Here is an 18,738-nt window from a genome sequence, read left to right on the forward strand (position 1 = left end):
CTCCCAGAGATAACCTCCCTTAACATCTCAGGGTCTCACCTTCCAGACTTCTTTTCTATGCATATTTATGCATACATTACAAAGATGGGATCATATCATGCATACTGTTACCTATTTCTTCCACCCAGCAATATATTGTGAGCATTAGCACGTACAGATAGATACACATCATTGTCTCAGACTGTGGCACGGTATTCCAGCGCGGGCATGACTGTCCCTTCATTTACTGAACTAACCTCTCTCGATGGACAGTGAGGTTTCCAATTGTTCGCCCCCGTAAGCGGAGCTGTGATAAACATTCCTGTACACACATCTCTGCATATTTGAAGGATATGTTTCTGGAAATGGAATTGTTGACTCAAATGAGGCTCTTTCTAAAGGCTTCTGATGCAGGAAGGAAAGCTCTTTTGTCAGCGAAGTAGAAGGACCATTTACCTCTCCTCTAGATAACCCTGGGTAATCATTTTTTTTTTTTTCATATTTGCTAATCTGATTGGTGAAAAAAATTGTATCTCATTGTTTCTACTTTTATTTCTTTGGTTACAAGGAAAGGTGAGCTTTTTGTCCTAGGTCAAATGGCTATTCGTGTTTTTCCTAATAAGTTGTCTCTTCAGTTACTTTGCTGTCTTTTATTAAGGGGATCATCTTTTTTCTTTTCTTTTCTTTTCTTTTTTTAAAGATTTTATTTATTCATTTGACAGAGATCACAAGCAGGCAGAGAGGCAGGCAGAGAGAAGCCCAACTCGAGGCTCAATCCCAGGACCCTGAGACCATGACCTGAGCCGAAGGCAGAGGCTTTAACACACTGAGCCACCCAGGTGCCCCCATCTTTTTGTTTTGAGAGAAGAGCTCTTTATATATTACAAACATTCTCTTATTTTTATTTGTGCTTTTTTTTTTTTTTAAATCAATTTTGCTCTGTCATATATATGGCAAAGCTTTTTCTAGGTTTGTTGTTTGCCTTTTAGCTTTGTTTATGTTATATTCTATTCTACAGTGTTTAAACCCTATGTCATCGTGTCTATCTTTCTTTTCTCTTAGATGACTGCCCTTGACGTCATGTTTACAGGCACAGAATGGACCTCTCTAAGAAAATGTTGTTGTTAGGTGTTACGTGTGAGTGTTAACTCAGAAATCTATAAAGCCAGCCCTCGGGTGCCTGGGTGGCTCAGTGGGTTATAGCTTCTGCCTTCAGCTCAGGTCATGATCCCAGGGTCTTGGAATCAAGCCCCACATTGGGCTCTCTGCTCAGCAGCGAGCCTGTTTCCTCTTCTCTCGCTCTGCCTGCTTCTCTGCCTACTTCTGGTCTCTGTCTGTCTGATCTCTGTTAAATTTAAAATTTAAATTTTATTTAAATAAATAAAATCTTAAAAAAAAAAAAAAGCCAGCTCTCAATTCCTGATTTGTATATCCCACTGCCAATTCAACACCCTTACTTGGAAGTCAGATCCATATTTCACACTTAGCATGTCCCCCCCAAACCTTGATTTCTGTTGCCTCCTCCTCAGACCCCCTTCTCCCTCAATGCTCCTGACTCAGGAAAAAAAGAGAGAGAGCATGAGGAGGGGCAGAGGGAAAGGGAGAAGCAGATTCCCTACTGAGCAGGGAGCCCGATGCGGGGCTCAATCCCAGGACCCTGAGATATGACCTGAGCAGAAGGCAGATGCTTAACTGACTGAGCCACCCAGGTGTCCCCCCTTTTTTCTCACATAGGCTCTACATCCAATGTGGGGCTTGAACTTACAACCCTGAGATGAACAGTTACATGCTGTGCCAGCTGAGCCCGCCAGGCACCCCGAGTCATCCCTTTTTTTAACCTCTTTTCCTCACATCTTGCAGCTAACTTCTCAGTCGTTATGTTGATTCCTCAAAATATGTCGTGAGTCTGACTGCATCTCACAGCCTCCACTCCTGCTGCCTAGCGGAAGGCACCTGGGTTGCTGGCTTGACTTTCTGCGGTGAACTGGGCTCTCTGCTTTTCTTCTTGAACCTCTGCAGTCTGCTCTCTGTAGCCAAAGTGAGCTTTTCATGACAAATTATATCATGTTCCTCTTTATTCAACACCCTGGCATTTTTGGAACCCCTTCCAAAAATGCTAGGAGTCTCCCATCACTGAGGGGATAAAATTCAAAGTCCTTATCATGGGCCCATGAAGCTCTGTGGGGTCTGGCCTCTCCTCTCCCTCCAGCCCCATCGCCTTCACTTGCTCCCTCCCACTCTGGGCTCCAGCTGTCCTGGCTTTCTTGCTGTTCCACACACACTCCAAGCTTCTTCATGCCTCAGGGCCTTTGTTCTTGCTGTCCCTTCTGCCTGGAAAGCCTTCGCCCCAGAACTTTGCATGGCTTCCCTCAAACAGCACAGAGCCCTTTCCGGACCACATGTTCTCAAATGATCTTCCCTTTTCCTCTTGCTATTCTCCTCCTCTGTCTTATTTTTCTTCAGAGCACTTGTTCCCTTCTAACATCATTACATATATTTATTTGTTGTTTGTAGTTCTCCCTTGGAATGTAAATTCCATGAAGGCAAGGACTTTGGTACTTAGTAGGTGGGTGCTTAATCCATACTTATTGAATAGGTATGTGTAATATATAAATGTGTGGGAGTGTAATGTTTATAGATAAAGCTGCTGTGTGGCTGGGTCTCTGTGTGACTGTGAGCAGAGCCACAGGAATCAGGACACTGAATTTGTAGATACTGCTGAGTTTGTGTGTGAATATGAGTATGCCTTCCCAAAAATGCCACTCCAGGCTGACCTGGGGTGGGTAGTCTGATGAGGACCGTGAGCGGACACCTGGGGCTGACAGGACCTCATGCTGAGCTGAGCGATCTCAGTAGGAAGGATGATAACTTGGCCACCAAAGAATGAGGCTGAAGCAGTGTGGGCAGGCTGGGCCCTGGCTTGGCTGTGTGGCCTCCCCATGTCCCTGCTCTTTCTCTCAAGCCTTAGTAGACCCATCTGTAAATGGGGTTGGTTGCTCTTACGGAAATGGTAAATAGATGGAGGAAATGGTAGTAAATCTGTAACGGTCACAACAATAGTATTCTTACATCAGTATGGCACATGAAGGTCCTAACCCAAGATCTCGTTAGGGCAAATGCCTTGATGTCCCCCGTCCGGCTCTGGACTTGGCCCCATGTGGGCCTCAATGGTTGAATGAGTAATAAGTGTGTGAGTGAATCAGTGAAGGTACAGATAAGTCACCTGGGTGACTAAGAGGAGACAGCTTCGGAAAGCAGCAACGGGGCTGAGAAATGACAACAGCTCACATTTTTTAGCATGGGCTATGTGCTGGTCCTCTGCAACAGTCCCATGTGACAAGTCCTATGACTAGCCCCATTTTTGCAGAGGGAGAAAGTGAGGGTCGAAGAATTGAAGTGACTTGCCCAAAGTCACAAAGCTCCCGAGTGGTAGAGTTAAGATTCCCACCCAGGCAGTCTGACACCAGAGCCCAGAGCGCAGGGTGCTTTCCGATGGAGGGGCAGATGCTCTTGGGGGTGAGGCAGGCATCCCAGGTCTGGGCTGGGAGCGGGTGGTGTCTCCCAAGGGGAGAGTGCACTACCCCGAGTCACGTCCCCTGTCCTCCCTGCCCGTCCGCAGGCGCATGCCGCCATGCAGCACTACGGGGTGAACGGCTACTCGCTGCACGCCATGAACTCTCTCAGTGCCATGTATAACCTGCACCAGCAGGCGGCCCAGCAGGCCCAGCACGCCCCGGACTACCGGCCGTCAGTGCACGCTCTCACACTGGCTGAGCGCCTGGCTGGTAAGGGCCATGGGGATGGGACCCTGGGGACACAGCAGTGGGGGCTGGGGGTGGAGTGGGGAGGCTCTGGGAGAGTCCCCCAGAGGACAGAGGGAGCACTGAGAAAACTTCCTCCAGGAGGCTCTGGAATTCCCAGGTCACTCAGCAACACAGAGAGGTGTCCATTCAAAATCTCTGCATGACCAGAGCCCTCCTTGTTTGCCAGCACTGTGCTGGGCCCTGAAGTGGCCCGAAGCCTTCAGATTCCTTTTGCAACCCTATGGGTGGGGGGATGCATTAGCCCATCTCCTAGGAAACTGAGGCAGGAGGGTAAGGGAGCAGTGAGGTTTATAGCGGCAATTAGCGGGGAGAGGGCTGGGGTGCCCAGGGGAGGGTACTTCCGGCACGGGAGTCACATAGAGAATAACAGCTCCCATGTTTTGAATATGGAGGATGGACAAGGTGCTGTGTGAGGCTTTCTCTGTGCATCAATTTCAAGGCTGATAAAGAGGTTATTATGTCCATTTCATGGACAAGGAGACTGAGGCTCAGAGAGGTTACATCTCAGTGGGGGTGGGGCTGGGGCTGGGGGGCTTGAACAGGATGTGATGGATAAAAATAGCACTTTCAAGTCCCGGATCTGTGGTCACTGCAGATCTGCCCATTTACCTCTCCTCTCGGAGCCAGGGTCTCCCATTATACAGAGGGGACAATAGGCTGGGTGGGAAGTTGTTTGAGGTAACATACGCAAAGTAGTATTAAGTAGTATTCCGCAGAGCCTGGGAGGAGCTCAGAAGTCGCAAGATAAGTGGCCCCAAGGGAGCTGTAGGCTTGTGTCCCCCTCTGCCTTCAATGAACATTGCTCTGCCTTTCAGCCTCTCAATGGGCAAGAGAAGGATGTGACAGCATAGGCTAGGGGCGTGATTCCTGGGGCGAGGGGAGTGCCTCCCACTCTCTCCTGTCCCAGGTCAGCTGGTGAGCCCCTGTGGGCCCAGCCCTGTGCCAGGCAGTACTCAGAGGGCTCGAGAGCTGTCCCCGGGAGATCGGTGCTTCAAGACGCCTAGGAGAGCATGGCAGGAGTGAGGCGAGGATCCTGTAGTGGGACAGCTTAGGGCTTAGGTGTCTTCAGAGAGGACTTCCTGCCGGCTGTGGGACAGGAACCACACCTTAGAAAGGAATGATTAGTGAGGGGAGCCCACGAGCAAAGGCACAGAAAAGGGGCGAGATATGAGGACCCCGCCTGGAAAGAGGTGCTGGCCTGGCAGGGAGGGAGAGGCGGCATTCCCACTCCTTGAGACCCTGCCAGCCTTGGGGCCAAGTCTCAGCGGATAAAATGGAGCCTCCGGTGACCTTCTCTAGATCATGTGGGGCATGAGTCTTCAGTGTGGGTACGGTCTTGTCCTGGCTCTGGCAGCTTCCCTGGTTGGGCGTGAATTCCCTATGTCCAACCTGTGCGAGACCCAGAGAGGAAATGGAGATGGAGGCTCCCCGCTGCTGGTGGGGGCAGAGGAACTGGAATAGTTAGCCCTCTACCCCAGTTCTCCAATTTCTAAGAAGGAAGAACATGAGCTCCAGGTGGGCCTTTGTTTGGGCAAGTTCTGGGGATGGGACAGATAGCCTGGCCTCCCCTGTGATCACCCAGGCTTTTGGTCCCCGGAGCCAGTGGCAGGATGCTGAATTCTTGCTCCCTCAACCAGGGTTTAGCTGACCGAAGAGGAGGCCCTGGTCTCCAGGTAACGAGCAGGAGCTCAGTCCGTGCTGGAATTAGTGACAATTTGTGAGAGGTTCAGGGCTCCCTCTTAAATCTGAAGGAGCAACCCCAAAGTCTGAGATTTTCTGGATACCCAGTTGCCTCCTTCTTCATTTAGGGGGTTGTGGATGACTCCCCAGTCCCTGGCACACAGGGGAAAGCTCTGGCAGCCCCATCAGAGCCTGACACAGCTCGGGTTCTCTGCCCAGGACCATTTATGGGCAGTGGGAGGCAGGGAGAGAGGTTACTGTCCATCCACTGGGGTCTAGTGAAGCTGAAGGGCTGGATCCTAGACACCAGCCCTAGGCAGACCTGTATTTTGAGTTGCTTTCTTTTCTTTTAAGATTTTATTTATTTATTTGAGAGAGAGAACATGAGTAGGGGTAGGGGCAGAGGCAGAAGGAGAAGCAGGCTCTCTGCTCAGCAGGGAGCCTGATGCGGGGCTTGATCCCAGGACCCTGGGCTCATGGCCTGAGCTGAAGGCAGAAGCTGAACCAACTGAGCCACCCAGGCACCCCCTGAGTTGTTTTTACGTTCCCAGCGTGTGAGCAAGCCTGTAGAAGAGGTGGTCCCCCAGCTTTGTCTCCGCTCCAAACCTGCGGTGGTTAAAACTTCATCTTTTTGTTCTTCTGTGAAGAAGCGGCCCAAAGGGTCAAGACTAGATGCGAAAACTTTCTTGTGCTCTGAGGGTCCTGCCAGAGCCAGGTTTCCTCCTGAGGAGAAGTGAGAGCAGGAGTCTCAGGTCCTGCTGTCAGAGACTCATAGGCCAACTGTGATAACCGGAGTCATACCCAGAGGACATAGAATCAAGTGCCAGTGAGTTGGGGCTACGGGTCACACCTCCTCTAACTAGACCTTGCAGGTATGTCCCAGCTGCCAGCCAGGCTCCGCACAGTCAGAGGCCAGTGTCCTGCTGGTATCCAGAATCTAAGGGTCATGGGATATTGGAACCTTGGTGACACTGATGTACAGATTGTTAACATCAGCTGGTCTCAGGATATGATACTGATAGCATCCTAGGACTTTAAGGATCTTAGAGCAGTGTCCACCTCCCTACCCACCCTGACCAGTTGAGGAAGACCCCTGTCAGTCATATTCCTGACAGCTGTTCATGGAGATGAGTTAGACCTCTGGGTGTCGTCGGAGAGGACTTCCTGCTGGCTGTGGGGTCCTTACAGTGAATGTGGGTGTGGGGAGGTCTTGAAACCCCAACTGTATGGAGAGAAGATGATGATTTCCAAGGGGAAAGGGCCAGGACGCAGGTCTGCAAGGGCCTGAGTGTCCACAGTGGGTCAGAGCAAAGTAAGATTCAAAACCCATTTCCCATAATTAAATGGGCCCCCTCTCCTTGCCCTCCAACGGCTGTACATTTCAAGACATCATCTTGGAGGCCCGCTATGGCTCGCAGCACCGCAAACAGCGCCGCAGCCGCACAGCGTTTACGGCTCAGCAGCTCGAGGCCCTGGAAAAGACCTTCCAGAAGACCCACTATCCGGATGTGGTGATGCGTGAGAGGCTGGCCATGTGCACCAACCTGCCTGAGGCCCGGGTGCAGGTAGGGCCCCGTTCCTCCAAGGAGACCTTGCAGACCTGCACCAGCCCAGCGGTCTGGCTTCCCACTGCCCTGGAGCCGCCCTTTCCACCCCCACGGAACTCAGGCAGTGATAGGAGGGGAGTTTTGGAAGGGATCGAGGGTGCACGTTTCCTGGGGGGTGCGGGGAGCAATGCTATCACGCACCTCCCCTCCCAGCGCACCCAGGGCCACAACCCTCAGCTCCTCTCCCATCCCCAGGTGTGGTTCAAGAACCGCAGAGCCAAGTTCCGAAAGAAGCAGCGCAGCCTGCAGAAAGAGCAGCTCCAGAAGCAGAAGGAGGCCGAAGGCTCCCACGGGGAAGGCAAGACAGAGGCCCCAACCCCAGACGCCCAGCTGGAGACCGAACAGCCCCCGAGCCTGCCCAGTGGTGACCCTCCCGCTGAGCTTCACCTGAGCCTGTCTGAGCAGTCGGCCAGTGAGTCAGCCCCTGAGGACCAGCCAGACCGGGAGGAGGATCCCCGGGCAGGGGCTGAGGACCCCAAAACTGAGAAGAGCCCTGGGGCTGAGAGCAAGGGGCTGGGCTGCAAGAGGGGCAGCCCCAAGGCAGGTGAGGCTTGGTAGGTGCTGTGGGTGGGTGGGTGGGGTCAGCCTAGGGAGAACAGTCAGATCCTGGGGCGGTTCAGGGGCCTGAGTCCACGAGCTCAATCAGAGCCACCGGGAGTCAGCTTTTACCCCGGGGCACTAGGACATGGGGTGGGGGGGTAGTTGGCCACAGCCGGCCTGTGCCAACCCTTCACTCTTCAGTTGCTGAATCCTGGGAAGGTCTTGGGGGTTCTGCGGAGGGAGTGGGTGGCAGGGGAGGGGACTGACTGCTCAGGGCAAAAGCTATTTATCAACCATTATAGAAATATGATGGTATTTTAACAACCAGCACAGACAAAGTAGTGCCTGTTGGGTGAATACCACATTGGTCCCAGGGATTCTCACGGGTGGGAGAGACAGGGCCATATTTCTGAAGGAACAGAGCTGTGGCATGAGGCATAGCCCAGACACAAATCTTGAGCCCAGCCAGAGAGCTGGCAAGGGGCAGGAGCCACAGACCGGGGAGGGGACAGGGAGGGGACAGTGCTTGAAATGAAAACGAGAATCCCCAAGAAGTCAGACATGGGGGCCTTGGCAGGCTCCGACCCCACCCCCTTCCCCGCCTCCCCCCTCAAGGAAGCCTGGGTCCCCCTCCCTCCCAGGAACCTGAGGGATGCTTCAGAAGGTGCGTGGCTGAGATGACTGGATGTGGTTTGAACCAGCATCTGTCTTGTCTGTGGTGCTGAGGGAGTGGGAAGACAGAGGGAGCTCCCCGCCCCGGCAGACTACTGCCCTTGTCCTGAGTCCTTGGTTTCTCTGCTTGCAGATTCCCCAGGCCTGGCACTGGCTCCTGCAGCCCCCGGGGGTGGCCTCCTGGGCCCCTCCCACTCCTACTCCTCATCCCCGCTGAGCCTCTTCCGGCTGCAGGAGCAGTTCCGCCAGCACATGGCTGCCACCAACAACCTCGTCCATTACTCGTCCTTTGAGGTGGGGGGCCCGGCCCCTGCCGCCGCTGCTGCTGCCGCAGCCGCCGTGCCCTACCTGGGCGTCAACATGGCCCCGCTGGGCTCCCTACACTGCCAGTCTTACTACCAGTCCCTGTCAGCGGCCGCGGCGGCCCACCAGGGCGTGTGGGGGTCCCCACTGCTGCCCGCACCCCCTGCCGGCCTGGCACCTGCCTCGGCTGCCCTGAACAGTAAAACCACGAGCATCGAGAACCTGCGGCTCCGGGCCAAGCAGCATGCGGCCTCTCTGGGACTCGATACGCTCCCCAACTGACTGCTGGCCTCAGCCTCAGCCAGGGGTCTTGGGTGCCACCTCCCAGCCCCAGGATTATACCCCGATGGCTTGCAAGGAATTAACTCTAGGAGCCCAGGGATCCCGGGGCCTTGGAGTCTTGCTCCCAGTCCCCCTCCCCAAATCCCAGCCCTAGGTGAAGCCCACACTTGCACACCCTCTGCATGGCCCTTGCTTGGATCCCACGGAGGCCACAGGGGGGTGGGGGAGGCGAGGCCAGGGCGCCTGCGGCCTTCTGCTGGGGAGTGAGGCCCGCAGGGGCCAGATCCTCACCCCAGCACAGCCTCCTCCCTGCCTGCCCTCCCTCCTCTCTGCCCCCTAGTAAGTCGATGTGTGGAATGTGAGATATAAATATAAATATATAAAGCTATATTTTCAGGCCCCCACCCACCTTCCCCAGGCCCCCTGTAGCCCTTGCCTCCACCTCCGGCGTCCACATCGCTCTCTGGCTCTTTCTTCCGAGACCTGCCTGTGTCCTGTTGCCTACCCCACTCTCCCCAGCCTCCAGCTTCCCCTGCTCTGGACCTTGGCCCAACATCTTTCCTCCCAGCTCCTGCTTTCTTTCTTTGGTGCTGGCTGTGTGGTGGTGTCAGTCCCCAAGGCTTTGTTTTGTTTGGGATTGTGACTTTTTAGTCTTAGTAATTCTGCTTCTTCCTGTTCCTCGCCGCCTACTTCTTCCCACCTGCCTGTCCCCTCCCTGCACGGGTCCTCTTAGGCTGCTGTCCCTTTCCATCCCCAGTGGACGTGGGAAGGCCTCTGGCTGGAGACCCCCTGCTACCGCTGGAGGAATCAGCGCTGGCCCCCTTTGCTGCCCTCCCTCAGGCCCTGCATCTAGAAGCAGTCACGTGTCACGTTCTCTTCTCAGCTTTGAAGCCCCATTCCCAAGATCGAGGAGGAGGGGAGTGGAGGCAGGAGTAGGGTTGAGGCGGGCAGGAGCAGGGCAGCCTTCCTGCCCAGAAGGGCTCCAGGAAGAGGCCTGCAGCCAGTGTTCAGCCAGGACTGACCGCAGGGCTCTAGATCTCTCTGGTGAGACTTCTCTGGCTGAGGGCGGCAACAGGGGGAGGGCTGCTCTCAGAGAGAGGTCCCTCCAGGGCAACAGGGTTGGGGGCAGGTTCTCCTCTCCCACTGCCTGGCCTCCAGGTTCAGCCGTTAGAGTCCATTGCAGGGGTGGGGCTGAGCCAGGAAGGGAGGCGGAATTCTAACTCCTGTCACACTAAGTGCAAACCACACAGCAGTGCACGGTCTCTGTCTTGCTGACGGGCCATCTGGGGCCAAGTATTGAAGTGATGGCTTCCAGCCAGCTAGTCGCTGACACCGAAAGGTGTGCTCCTCTCCTTGGCCGAGAACCCAGCTCAGCAAACTCCCCTTCCAAGCTGTGTGGCCTGGAGTCAGCCCATAGCCTCTCTGGGCCTGTGTTCTGGGCTGGATGAGATGGCCTGTAACATCCTGCTTATCTGTGTTCACATCCCTGGCAGGGCAGAAGTTTTTAGTTAAACTAACAACAACAAAAATGGCAAAAAGGTTCTAGAAAGTACACTCGATGAGTTGGAAATTACTGTTGCCTTGCTGGGGAGCAATGAGTGGTGCAGGTGCAAGCTTCTGCATGGACACGGCCAGTCTCTGGGCCTCAGTTTCCCAGGGTCCCTTTGAGTTGAGAAAATCGGGATGGAATCCTGATCTACCTACCTGAGCTATGGTGCCAGCCTCTGTGGTTGCTCCATCGCCGTGCCTTCACACAGTGTCAGGGGCTCAGGGCAAGGAGAGGAGAGTGGCCAGCACAGATTCCGAGTTGTGATCCCCAACTCTTTGTGACTTGCCACTGAGCCCTCCACCCCCTGCTTAGAGAAACTACATCTAGAAAGGGGGGTGCAGAGTCCTAAGGTGTGTCTCCTCTCCCTGTGCTGAGGGGCAGGGGGTTGTCTGTTGGTGCCAGGCACTATTGGCTTGCAGAGTAGATGATGCCTATCATCCTTGGGCAGGGGGATGTCCATCTGAGCTGGGGCAGATGGAGAAGACTTTGGATGGGAAAAAGTGAGGGAGATGGTAGCCGGGGCCCAGAAAGCTATTTGAACAAGGCAACGGAGTGAGACTAGGTGGCCAGTGGGGCAAGGGGCCCTGGTTTCATGAGAGGCGAGGTTGAGGGCCTTGAATCCAGGCTAAAGGCTCACCCTGATGGGGCAGGCACCAAGACAGGCAGGTGGGAGTGGAGGGGGTGAGTTGAACCGGGATCTGGGATCTGGGATTTGGAAGGTGAATCCAACAGCCACAGGAACATCAGATGAGAGGAGACTTAGGCAGGAGGACTGAAGCAGGGAGGCGGTGGAGACGCTAGGAGACCTGAAGGGATTTTTGGTGTGTCTTCTGGGATCAGTTCCAGGAAGGTCTGTTTCTGAAGTGAAAACGGTCTCATCTAGACCAAGCATGAGCACTGATGCTTTTCCCAGTCTCTGGATGCAGGAGACTGTCAGTGGGCTTTGGAATCCAGCAGCTCTGGACCTCACCACCTCCTCCAGGAAGCCTCCCCTGATCTAAGGGGCAGGTCTATCCTGGAACCATGTTCTGTCGTGGCTGGAGCCAGGCCCCCCTCAGGCTCAGCCAGCTTCCCCCAGATCTTTGTCAACACTTCATTTGATTGAGCCGGCTACACCAGCCCAGAGAAGACAGGGAGAGCGTGTAGGACCCCCGGCACCTGGAGTGGGAGTCAGCCTAGTTTAGGGGACCAGCCTGAGTTCCTGAAAACGCTGTCCTGAGTCTCCTACAAAACCCTGAGGGTATGGGCTTGGGGAGGGCCCCTGGCCCCTGAGATGGAGGCCTTTCCAGGCCTGTTGGCTGACGCTGAGATTCCGTCTCCGACTGTTCCTTCCAGGAAGGTCTCCTTCCTCACCCCTCCCTCTGATTTGAGGGCTCCGTTTCCCTGCTTCTTCATTGCCGCAGAGCATGGTCCAGGAGCCTGGGCCTCTCCCCGACTCCGCAGCTGGCGGGCTGGACAGACTGCTTTCCACCCCAGCCACTTTGTGACCATTTGTGCTTAGAGGTCATGCCAGGCCGTGGCAAAAGCACTGTGTACCGTATTTATTTATTCTGTTAGCTGAAATAAACAAGACTCAGATTTCCCCCTCCCTGCCCTGCCTCCTGTGTAGTGCAGCATGACACTCTGTCCTGTGATCCGTCTGTCCGTCTGACTTCCTGTGATGTTGTGACCTGTTCTTTGTCCTTCTTGGCTAATAAAAGAATCCAGCAGCACAGCCCTTGGTCCAAGTTCATTCCCAGAGACGCCGGCCGTGGGCTGAGCGGGCAGCTATCTCAAGGTCTCCTTATTGCTTGTCCAGTGCTGTGGCCAGTGGAGGAGGTGGGGGAAGGCTGGCCTCATGGCTCTCTCCATGACCCTTTCCAATCTGTGGCTGTTGTGCCACTCTGGAGTGGTCGTGGAGAACAGAGGAACTGGGATGGGGGCCTTTCATCTTCTGGGGGCTGCTTAGACCACAGCGCAGGCAGCAGGCCCAGGGGCAGCTGGGTGTAACCAGGGTAGCTTGGGATGATGGGTCTGTAAGGTGAAGAGAGGCGGGGGATTCCATGGAAACAGCAAGTGAGCCAGGACCAAAGAGGGATGACAGGAAGGCACGTTTGGATTTAAAGCCTGAGCTGTTCTCCAGTGGGACAGGTGGCCTCTGAAGGGAGTGAGCTCATTGTCCTCAGAGATAAACAAGCAGAGAATGAAGAAGGGATTTCTGCGCTGGGTGGCTGGATGGATTAGAGATTTATGAAGGTGCTTTCTACTCAGGGTGAACAGGGTATGTGTGTGTGTGTGTGTATGTGTGTGATTATAGCCTATAAGTCTATATGTACATATGAGAACCTGTGCCATGAATTCCCAAGAGAGTGTGTGTGTGTGCGCATTTCTGCTGCATTTGAAGCAAAGCATGACAGGCCAGCTTCCTTACTCAGACTTCACTGTCCTTTTCTGGGGTTCCAGAGTGTCTGCACAGGGCTCCTGAGCCAGGAGGAGTAGTGTGATCTCGGGGCTGGGGTTTGGGGGTAGTGAGAGTCCCCTCTGGAGATTTCCTAGTAGAACCCCAGGGGGCCCTAATAGTGTGAGGGAGCTGCCTGCTGTGCTTCTGAGGGGCAGGTGCCTCAGGCCACAGGGACCCTGGGAGGGCCCTGATCTCCCCACTTCCCTGGACGGTGCCCCCAGGGGATGCATTCCTCTCTCCTCAGTGTGGCTGACGATTAGGGGAGCACCCCCCTTCACCTTGCCTTCCCACCTCCCTAGGCTGGCAGATCAAATGTCTGCCCAAATCTCCCGCTGCTTCCTCCAGATCTACCTGTGCCTCCTCCATACTTTGGCCCCACAGAACATACATTCCTGGGTGTAGAAGGTGACCAGGAATCCTACGGCTTGAATCCTTTAACTACCCAACACCTGCCGATCATTGGTCCTGATGCCTGTGCCTGTGTGGGGGGCCAGGGGCATGGAAAACATGTTCTCAAGGCACTTACAACACGGGGTGATCTGGGGTTCAAAAAATAGCTCTGGGAGTACAGAAGGTTTCCCAGGTCAGCCTGTGGAGGCCAGGAAGCCCCCTTGGGAGAAAGACTTTTGAGCTGTGCTTCGAAAGAGAGCAGGAGATCCCAGGAGAGACAGGGCACACACAGGGCTGCAGGACTGAGTGGATGGGGGAGCCCCTGAACCTGGAGGAGCAGGGGGACTGTCTGGGTGGAGCTTGAGGATGGTAGTCAGGGGCTGAGAATGGAAAGAGAACCTGGGAGCTTGGACTCCAGCCCAAGGGCCATGGAGGGCATTGAAAGTTATTTCCAATGGGGGAGTAGGGTGATCAGACTGCATTTTAGTAACACCCCCACTGCCATCTTTTGTAGTGTGCTGGTTCATGAAGAGGCTGGGAGACCAGAGGCGAGGTCGTGGTCATGTCCCCAAAAGAGGAGGGTGGCTTCCCTTGGACTGGGAGGAGAGGTCAGGGGAGAAAGGGTTGGATTGATGAGAAATTTAGGAAGTAGAATTACTGTGGTGACTATAGGCCACGGAAGGGTCAAGGGCGCTCCTGAGTCTCTGGTTTGGCCACGTGGTAGATGGAGACCCTTGGGCTGGGGCGCGTGTGAACAAATGAGCCTGAGCCCCGACTGGCTTTGTTTGTGGCAGTTGAAGGGCCTTTCTGTAATTTATTTATTCAAGGGAAGTTGTTGGAGTGTATAGGACTGGGGCTCAGGAGGGGGGTCTGCTCTGCTGACCTCGATTTGAATTTATTTAACAAATACCGCGTAGCACTTTCCCTGGGCCTGGAACTTCACAAACGTTCAGTGCCCCCATTCCTCACACAACTCTATGTGGTAAGTACTATTATCTCCATTTTATAGATGAGGACCCTGAGGCACAAAGAGGTTTGATGCTCGCCCATGACCACGCAGCTAGTAATAACTGAGCCAAGGTGTGATCCCAGCTGACCTCAGAATCCACACTCTTAACCTTGGTAGTTGTCAACGGAGACATGGCAGATGAAGCCTTGTCACTACATGAGATCACACAGAGTGTGACGGGACTTCCGGGAAATGCAATGAAGAGAAGAAGGTCCTTACGGAGCTGGGATAAGCTACTCTCAGCTTGCTGTTTACTAAGGCAGATAACTACCTCTCTCTGGTCCTCAGTATCCTCTTCTGTTGAATGGGAATAGTTAATCATGTCCAGCCTGCTTCCTGGGAGGCTCAGATAGATGAGGTAAAGAGGAGGAAGCCTTGAGGAGTCCGAGGGGCTGAGTGCTTGGCATGCCACCGGTGTGGGAACAGGCAGTGGTGGGTGAGATCAGAAAGGCAGAAGGGGGAGTCCCTGAAGTTTCCCCCAAATCTTACGTTTCTTGGGCATTGGCCCCAGTGTTCTTTGAATCTCTCAGGGGCCTAGGGGACAGAGAACCTTCTGAGAGGTCGTGGGGGATGGACCCTTTTGGGGCCAGTAGGGCTAGGTCTGCCCCTCCCCCACTCTTTCCCACAGAGCTGCGGGGCCTGGAGCTCTACCCCCTCCACGCCCAATCTCTCATTCTCCTCTCCCTTCTGGGAAAGCCGATTAGAAGGTGGCCTCCTGCCCGCCCCCCTGACAAGTTTGTCTGAACTTCCAACAAAGGCCCTCAGAGGGCTGCGGAGGGAGGGCCCGGGCAGCCCCAGGAACCTGACACCACTGGCCCGGGATCACCCCAGCAGCCCAGGAGGCAGCCCCACAGCTCTGCCCACCCTATGGCAGTCTGGAATGTCTCTGGGAGGTTCTGGCTCCACTAAGGCCTGGGGGCTGGGCTGGGGGACATGTTCACCTTGGAGCCCCTCACAGCAGGCAAGGCAGCCCAGGCCAGGGCCCAGGAGGGAAGGCGGGGCTACGCACACATTCACGGGCACACTCCTATACACTCACAATTACACACGCACCTTTTCTCTCATTCACACATCCCCACATACACATGTCTCATACATGTGGGATGTGCTGACTTCTGCACTGGACTCCACAGATTCAGGGTGTCTGTCTCTCCCCTCCACACGGACACACCTCCCACACAAGGCCTCAGACACACAGCGCACAGTGTGGTGCTTGGATGTTCCACACACACTCATCCCACCCCCAAACGTGCATTCTTCTCAGTTTACACTCCAGACAGGTGCCCTGGGATGCACAGAGAGGGGCACCACCTCCCCTCCACGCACAGGCCCCCCCCCCAGCCCCACAGTCCCCCCAGGAAGACTCCGTGACTGCTGCCTGGTGCTGTTGAAGACGCCTCGCAAATGCCCTTGGAAGAGTGGGTATGCGGCTGAAGCTGTCCTCCGACCCTCCCGGCCCCAGATCCACACGCCCTCCCTCTCAGGGCTACCTTCATGGACATGTGACCTGTGGCCAAGCCCTCAAGCCCTAGAATGTTCCCATGTTGCCACCTTGAAATCCTTCATTTTTAAGCAAGGGCCCCTCACTTTCATTTTGCACTGGACTCCACAAATGATATAGCTGGTCTGCCTCTCTCATTGCAATTCCCCCCTTTTGAAAGGTTTATTTACTTTTGAGAGAGAGAGAGTAAGAGTGCTGAGGGAGGAGCAGAGGGAGAGAATCTCCAAGCAGACTCCCCACTGAGCACAGAGCACCATGTGGGGCTGGATTTCACCTTGAGATCATGACCTGAGCTGAAATCAAGAGCAAGAGTGATGGGGTGCCTGGGTGGCTCAGTCCTTAAACATCTGCCTTTGACTCAGGTCATGATCCCAGAGTCTGGGATCAAGCCATGCATCGGGCTCCTTGCTCAGAGGGAAGACTGCTTCTCCCTTTCATGCTACCCCTGCTTGTGCTCCCTCTTTCCCCTTGTCCTCTCTTGAATAAACAAATAAAATCTTAAAAAAAGAAAAAAAAAAAAGAGCAAGAGTCAGATGCTTCACCAGCTGAGCCACCTAGGTGCTCCTCACCTGGTGGTTCTGTGGCTTCAGAAACTCTGTCTCCAGAAGGCTCTCAGCTCTTCGCGCCCGCCACTTTCTCTCACAGCCATGGCTGCCCTCTCTGGCCCCAGCCCTCACCAGGCAGCTGAATGTGATGGATGAGGGAACTACTAAGAGCATCCTGTACTTCTATTCCTCCTAGTGTGACCCTGGGGCTCAGTGTCCTCATCTGTAAAATGCACTCAGGATAATACCTACTTCAGGGTTCTTGGTGAGGATTAAATGAGATAGCATCTGTTAAACACTTAGCACCTGCCATTTAGTAATCGCTCAATAAACACTTGTTCTTTATTGCTTTTGCTATACTCAGTGCTGGCAACCTAGACCAACTCATTCCCTTGGCCCTATATATAGTCTAACAGATAAAGTCATGATTATTCGAAATGTAAAGTGGGGGGTTGTGAATGAGAAGCACAGACCTCTGACCTCATGAGGCTTAAAGCTAACCAGAGAGGCAATCTGAGGCAAGGATCAGGGATCCATTTGGGGTAGTTGGCCACTCTGTTAGGGGCCAGGGTCAAAGCTCTGTGTGTAGCTGGGATCAGGGATCAACCGAGGCCAGTGGCAGGGCTCAGTCTAGAACAAGTCACAGCTCAATTAGAGGTTAGAGTTGGGGCTCAGAATGGAGCCAGAGCTGAGCTATGTCTGCCTGGGGCCAAGTCAGTTTCATTCCTAGCATTAATTCCCTGTGGGGCCATTTAATAAATTGTAGGCTTTTCTGAACCTCTGTTTTACCTCTATAAAATGGGAAGATCTCTGCCTACCCCCAGGCTCGTGGGAATTGAGTGAGCTAAGAATGGAAATGAAACACTAAAGCTGCTGTGCTGCTCAGGACTGCAAGCCTGGCCCCCCGGGGCTCTCTTCTCCCCGCCAGGCCTGGGAGGTTGAGCGCTGTCCTGGCCTCCACCTCCAGCTGCGGGGAAACCCGCCACCTCAGCCTGGGATCAGTTCCAAGAGGAGTCTGGAGATTTCGCAAAGCCCTTTGAACAACAAAGGCCACAGGAGCGATATTTCCTCCTGGGGGCTGACCACCCAGTGGCTCCTTTATCTTGGCAACCCGGCTTGGAGAGCCATTCTTGGAAAGAGCTTGTGTGGGGCGTGTGCGGGTGCGTGTGAGCGTGAGCGTGTGTGCAACAAAGCCGTTCTTTGTTGCCGTCTCCACCTGAGCAGCCGGGCAGCCCTGGCAGCCTGGATCCTTCACAGGTCGCCCCGTCCCTCCCCCGGCTTCCACGCAAACGTGCTGGGCGGCCAGCGGGGAGAAGACGCTTTGTTTTTTTACTTTAAGATTCTTTCAGAGGAGAGAACACCCAGAACACAGGAGCTCCATGACCTCAGGAAGAATCCGGGTCAGGCTGAGGTGGACCCTTGTCAACATGGGACAGACAGAAGGGAGTTTCTGTTCTTTTGGGAGGTATAGGACATCCTCAGACCCAGAGCCCTCTCCCCGGCACACCCAGACCCTCTGGAGGCATCTCGGACAGAAAGGCCCGAAAGGCTTTCCTCATTCAGGCTCACCTTTAGTCTGCTCTCTGTAAGCCACCTTGAGAAAGACCGTGCGGCTCCAACCGCCTCTCCAACTGTGGGATATGGGAAAAGTCCCATGCAGGATCTTAGTCCTGTTTTTAAGTTAGGCTTGGACTTAAGTCCCTTAGACTGGGCTGGGTCGAAGCGACAGATACTCAGGCAGGACGCTGAGGAGCTGGAAGACGAGTCTCTCTGCCTGCCTCCTCATCTCCTTCTCCCCTCTTCCAGCCATCAGAATCCTGCTGAACCCAGGGAATGGACAAGGGTGAGGGTGACAGATTTCCTGCTGGGGATGGCCTGGAGATTTCTGCTGCAGGTTCTGAGAACAGACGTCTTCAGGGGTCTCTAATGCAATCCCCCTGTGGGCAGGAGTGGTCACCAAAACCCAGCTCCTGGTCACAGATCCGCAGGGCTGGGAAGTTCATTACCAGGTCTGACTCTCATGAAGTTCTTCTTCATACTGGGCTGAAATCGGCCACCTCCTCGTCAGGCCTGGCCTGGGGTGGGGTTGGGGTCTGTGCACATGATATCTGTTCTGGAACATCCAACTAAACCATGTGGTACCTCACACACTCAGGGTGCCCTTTCCCACATGTTTGCTCCTGCTGATTCCTCCTGGGGAAAGCCTATTTGTTATTCAGAACCCATTCACAAGCCACCCTCTCCAGGCAGCCTTGCCTGATTACACCAGGGGAGAGGAAGTCCCCTCCCTCTCTTGAGCCCTCTCAGCTACAGTCAGATAGAACACCCTGAGCAGGACTTGGCATGGCCCAAAGCCTGGCTCGGAGCCGGTGTTCAGCCTAATTACCATTCTTGTCAAGGTGAACTGGAGCAGCGGG

The 18,738-nt window shown here is 54.4% G+C and overlaps 1 protein-coding gene across 1 annotated transcript; it reads left to right on the plus strand.

Annotated features, from left to right (window-relative positions):
• The first annotated feature begins 3,498 nt into the window (after window positions 1–3,498).
• DMBX1 (diencephalon/mesencephalon homeobox 1) lies at window positions 3,499–12,140 on the plus strand. Its single transcript, XM_059137843.1, has 4 exons — window positions 3,499–3,762; window positions 6,853–7,048; window positions 7,286–7,634; window positions 8,436–12,140. Exons 1-4 carry the CDS (start codon window positions 3,611–3,613, stop codon window positions 8,885–8,887), a joined length of 1,149 nt encoding a protein of 382 aa, XP_058993826.1. The 5' UTR covers window positions 3,499–3,610; the 3' UTR covers window positions 8,888–12,140.
• Window positions 12,141–18,738: the final 6,598 nt, after the last annotated feature.

The sequence above is a fragment of the Mustela lutreola genome, chromosome 10 (assembly GCF_030435805.1).
Source record: "Mustela lutreola isolate mMusLut2 chromosome 10, mMusLut2.pri, whole genome shotgun sequence".
In the NCBI taxonomy this organism is placed as follows: domain Eukaryota; kingdom Metazoa; phylum Chordata; class Mammalia; order Carnivora; family Mustelidae; genus Mustela; species Mustela lutreola.